This window comes from Macrotis lagotis, chromosome X, assembly GCF_037893015.1.
Source record: "Macrotis lagotis isolate mMagLag1 chromosome X, bilby.v1.9.chrom.fasta, whole genome shotgun sequence".
In the NCBI taxonomy this organism is placed as follows: Eukaryota; Metazoa; Chordata; class Mammalia; order Peramelemorphia; family Peramelidae; genus Macrotis; species Macrotis lagotis.
The window spans coordinates 352,903,112-352,908,532 of NC_133666.1; the positions used below are offsets into that span (position 1 = coordinate 352,903,112).

The 5,421-nt window shown below is 37.6% G+C and overlaps 1 protein-coding gene across 1 annotated transcript; it reads right to left on the minus strand.

Annotated features, from left to right (window-relative positions):
- Positions 1-4,497: 4,497 nt before the first annotated feature.
- Positions 4,498-5,038, minus strand: LOC141498392 (large ribosomal subunit protein eL21-like). Its single transcript, XM_074201526.1, has one exon. It carries the CDS (start codon positions 5,016-5,018, stop codon positions 4,536-4,538), a length of 483 nt encoding a protein of 160 aa, XP_074057627.1. The 5' UTR covers positions 5,019-5,038; the 3' UTR covers positions 4,498-4,535.
- Positions 5,039-5,421: the final 383 nt, after the last annotated feature.

The window sequence follows — 5,421 nt, forward strand, 5'->3', positions numbered from 1 at the left end:
AGTACTTTGAATTGGTATTTGACTGGATGTGAGGAGTTCTAATCCCAATTTTGTCACCAATTTATGTTTTTGTTTTTCCACATGAGCTTTTATCATGGTGACTTCATGAATAGTGCAATAAGGTCACTGATAAGAATTAAAAATAATATTTTACTTCTGTGAAAATTAGGAGGAAGAGGGCAAAGAGACCTCAGTGTTCTTTTCCTCATTTCCCATCTAGCTGCACTCCTTAGGTCTTCTACCTGTCATGCCCCCAGGAACCCAACATTGTGTCAACCTTCTCATAAGTACCTTCTGCCCCTGGGACTTCTCTGATTGAACTGGAAGGTGATCTTCTGCAAAATCTCCATTTAAGAGGTCAATTGCCTTTCCCTTTCCCCACTTTTCAGCTTCCTTTTGTGTTATCTTTTCTCAATAGATTGTAAATGCCTTGAAGGCAGGGACTGTTTTTTCTTTATCTTATTTGTATACCCAGTGGTTTGCATAGTACTTGGCAGAGAGTAGGCTCTTGAACACTAGCATTAGAGTAAGTTTGCCAAACTGATTATGATCAGTAGAGCCTTGCATTTGTCTTCTAAATATAGCTCATTAAACCAGCATTGAGTACAAGGGGATTTCCTGGTACATAGGTGAATTAGTCAGTGGTCAAACATGAACTCACTTCTGTCAGGTAAGCCTAAACAATAAACCAATCTTCCCAGAACTTAAATCCTCTGACTCTAATTCCAAGACTCTTTCCATTGAACCACTGCAGAACAATAACTGGAATCCAAGGTACCAGTCTAATACTTTTTGTATTGTACTACAACTTCCTTTCTAAGAAATGCAATGCTAATCTACTCAGTCATCCAAGGTCAGTTTAAATAGATTTGGATCATCCTTACAAAATAATGAACATTGTGGTTAATATTGCACTTTCTATGAATTCAATAAGTATCTGACTTTCCCAGTCTGTAATTGAACATAGTGCCAAAAGTAGCCTTACACCTACATGCCTACATCTATATTCCTCTGGACATGGAAATATTCGTGGAGAAGCCCTAGCCAGACCTTGAGAATGAAGCTATTGATTTAGATATTGGAGATGTATGCTCCAAGCATGATGAAGACCTATGCAAGAGAGATAGACAAAGTTGTTATGTATATATATCTGCACACACAAATAAACTACTGATGTAATCTCACAACCTGCAAAGGAAGAACCAAAAGGAGAGATGATGTCTATTGTCTAACTACAGTTGGGTGGACAATCCTCTGAGTTTATCTGTTAATACATAAATCATGTCTAAGCATTACAGAGGCATAATGAACTGAGTTCAGCTTTAAAGAGGAAGAAGAAAGTGACTTAGATTACATTTGGAAAATTGTGTAGTACTTCTAACAATCACAAAAACCCATTAATCAACAAACATTTATTATTTACTATGTGCTAGGCACCCTACCAGGTTCTGGGGATACAAGTATAAAGAATGAAACAATCTCTTCTGGCAAGAAGCTTATAATGAGGAAGATAAGACGTATGCATAACACCTTAGTTCTAGCCCTCATCACCTCATATTTGGATTACAGCAGTTTTCTCTGCCTTAGGTCTTTGCTCTCTCTCTAATGTATCCTCCATACATTTGCAAAATTGATATTCTTTAAGCATGAGTCTAGTCATATTACTTTCCTACTCAAATGATAATGAGACTCAGATGAGGAGAGGTTGCTGAGTGATTTTTTTTTGGTTTGGTTGGGTTTTTTTTTTTGCAAAACAACAGGGTTAAGTGGCTTGCCCAAGGCCACACAGGTAGGTAATTATTAAGTGTCTGAGACTCAGATTTGAACTCAGTCTCCTGACTCCAAGGTGGGTGCTCTATCCACTGTGCCACATAGCTGCTCCCAAGGATGGTGATAGAGCAAGATACTGGAAGTGGCAATAGAACAAGATCCTGGAAGTGGCAATAGAAAACAAGGCTTATTACAATTCTACCACCATGACTATTGAGTTGTGAAGAATGAGTAAAAGTGCAACAAATAACTAGAAGGGTGACCACAGAAGCTGTGTCATTAGAAAAGAGGTAGGTTTTAGGGAGTATGAGATGACAGGAGTAAGAAACAAAAAAGACTTAAAATGAAAGAAAGTTTGTTACTTATGAAGCAAACACTCCAGAGAGTACAATGAGGTCCTGAATTGAATGTTGAGGTGAAGGAGGTAGGACTCAAAAAATCTCTTCCTTGGACTTCTAGCAAGATTCCTCTTTCCCTTCCTTCCATGGTGACTACACACTGTGCTTGCCTAGTGGTTTGATATCCCTGTGGGTTTCACTCCCTCTAAGACATGAAGATTGGAGATAGAATGCCACATAAAAGGAATAGTGAAAATAATGACAATGATAACTAGGATAATGATGATTCCCATTTATATGTGGGGTAGATCTATTCCTTTAAAGGTATTGAAATTGTACTTATTTAACTGACTCGGTACTAAAGGCTCTAGATTTCCTCTCTCTGATGCTTAACCAGTGGTTAATTCAAGAAGCATGGGAACTATGCTTAGCTAAATCATTATAATATCCTTGCTGAATAGGCTTGTTGAATATCCTTCCTCTAAAATGGCCAAGGAAGCCTCCTTTTGTCAGATCTTCTATGAATGTCTCTTTGAATATCATAACTAAACTCCCAAGGAATCAGGGCTTCTTGCCATAGAGCCCTCTCCTTCTAGAATCCTGTTAGGTAAGTCATACAACCACTTTACAGATGAGGAAGTTCTGGACCAATGACAACAGCCAGATTGAATCTGGATCTTTTGACTACAAACCTAAGTCCAGTAACCTTTCCTCTATACCAAATTGTTTCATATTAAACACTAAGATTCATCTAGGTGAGACCTGCTTTGGGCAAACTGGGAGGCAGTTGATAGAAATTTTGTATGTGAAAAGAGCATATGTAAATGTGGGTAAGCTCCTAAAAGAACTCCCTTTTTGTAACTTAGTAGAGCATCCTTTATATAACTGGATAACTGAATGCTTTGAAAGTCAATGAGAGGGGGCAGCTAGGTGGCACAGTGGATAAAGCACTGGTCCTGGAGTCAGGAGTACCTGAGTTCAAATCTGGTCTCAGACACTTAATAATTACCTAGCTGTGTGGCCTTGGGCAAGCCACTTAACCCTATTTGCCTTACAAAACCTAAAAAAAAAAGTCAATGAGAGATAGTGGAGAGAGAGCTCCCCTTAAAGTCCTAAAGACCTGGATTAAGTTACACTTGCATTGGCTCCAGGAATCTGAGCAATGTCTTTGAAATGACTGAGAGTCCACACATACGAGCTGTGTGACCTTGAGCAAGTCACTTAACCCTGCTTGCCTCACTTTCCTCATCTTTAAAATGATCTGGAGAAGGAGATTACCAAGAAAAACCCAAATGAGGTCACAAAAAGTCAGGCATAATTGAAAAATGACTAAGCAACTATTTTATTTGATATCTGTTAAGTTCAGAATTTAAATATTAAATTTGAAACAAATCTAAATGAAATCTATCTGTTCTACATGACCATTGTGTGACTTTTTAGTGTAGTCAAAAAGCAATTTGATGTAGTTAATGGGAAGTTGGCTTGGATTCAAGTCCTAATTCTGACACAAACTGACTATGTGATGCTAGATAAATCACTTGCCAGTGCTCTAAGCAACTTTAAGACTTAAAGTCACAGAGAAGGCACCAATCTGCATTGGCAGAGCCATTTCCTGGCTTGGTAGTTTACCCATACTCATGAAATCAAAGGTCCCCATCCAGGACCCAGCCCTAGTCATTGTGTCTTCTGTTTCTTACCCAAGACTCCCTATAATACTAAAAATCATCACTACTTTACTTCTGCATCCAAAGGTAGGTATGTTTTGTTATTAAACAACAGAACTTCTTGAAGATAGTATTAATTACAAAGGAAAGAAGCATTTAAATAAACTATGTACTAAGCACTGGGCTAAATGTTTCACAAAGATCTCATTTGATCCCCACTGGGAGGTAGAAGCTATTATTATCATCCCCATTTTATAGCTGAGGAAATTAAAGTGGACAGAAATTAAGTGACTTGCCCAACATCATCTAGCTAAGCATTTGAATTTACCTCTATTCTGACTCCAGGTTCACTGCTCTATTTTCTGCACTACTTATTTGCCTTATAAGAGTTGACATTTATAGAGTTCTTTAAGGTTTCAAAGCACTTTACATATGTTATCTCATTTGATCTTCACAATAATCTTGAGAGGTAAGTGCTATTATTATACTGATTTGACAGATTAGGAAATTGAGGCAGACAGGTACTAGATTAAAACTCAGTTTCAGGTCTGGCACTCTACTCATTGGACCATTTAGCTTTTTAAACACATACCAAGAATCTTGTCTAGTGGATTATTTTGATTTATGTCCCCAAAACAAAGAGTAAATTCATATTCAATCTAACTGGATTGGAGACCTCATTCTTGTTTAATGCAGTGGGTACCTGGTTTGTTTTTTTTTTTCAAAATTCAAGAAATCTTTTATTGGTTATTTTTTAAGTCATTTATGCCATGAATTCATAGGGGATTGGTTCCAACAGCTCAGGTTCCTTGCCATTGGTTCTCACAAAATGTGCTTCTCTGGGTGGAGCAGGCTGACGTTTTAGTTGAACCCAAGTGCCTTTTTCTTTGGCTTCTTTCTTCTTCTGATCATTTTCCTTTACTCGCTTCAGGAAGCTATCTCTGCTCTTAGAATGCTTAATATGCTCAATACGCACATTAATTCTCTTGGCTAGAATCTTGCCCTTAACCTGTTTGTTTACAACAATGCCTACAGCATGCTGTGTAACATTATAGACTCGTCCAGTCTTGCCATGGTAACATTTGTGGGGCATTCCTTGCTGAACTGTGCCCATACCCTTGATATCTACAATATCACCTTTCTTGTATATGTGCATATATGTAGCCAGAGGGACGACACCATGTTTTGGAAAGGGCCTAGAAAACATGTATCGAGTCCCTCTCCTTTTTCCTTTTGTGTTTGTCATTTTGGCAACTCACTGGAATATGGCAGAGCCAGTGGAAAGGAGGCTGTACCTGGTTTTCTAATTCATTTATAAATCAATAGAGGGAATCATTATGCCATAAGAAGGTACAATTTCCATTCAAATAAAAGAGAATCAGTAGAACAGTGTTGGACTTGGATTCAGAAGATACTGAATCCAAGAATAAATTCACATTCTCTCCCCTGACATTAATTCTTTGATCATGGACATATCAATTAACCTCCCAGGTCCTCAGTTTCCTCTTCTGAAAAATGAAGGAAGATAACATTTACTTTTTTAAAAAATTCTTTTTTTTGTATTTCTTTCCTATTTCATCATTTTCTTTCTTTTCCCTTAATCTTAAAATTGTTTAACACAACTATGAATGTACAATGTCACCTGACTG

Excerpts from the sequence above, each read along its gene's own strand:
- LOC141498392 (XM_074201526.1), bottom strand. The coding sequence starts at position 5,018 with ATGACAAACACAAAAGGAAAAAGGAGAGGGACTCGATACATGTTTTCT.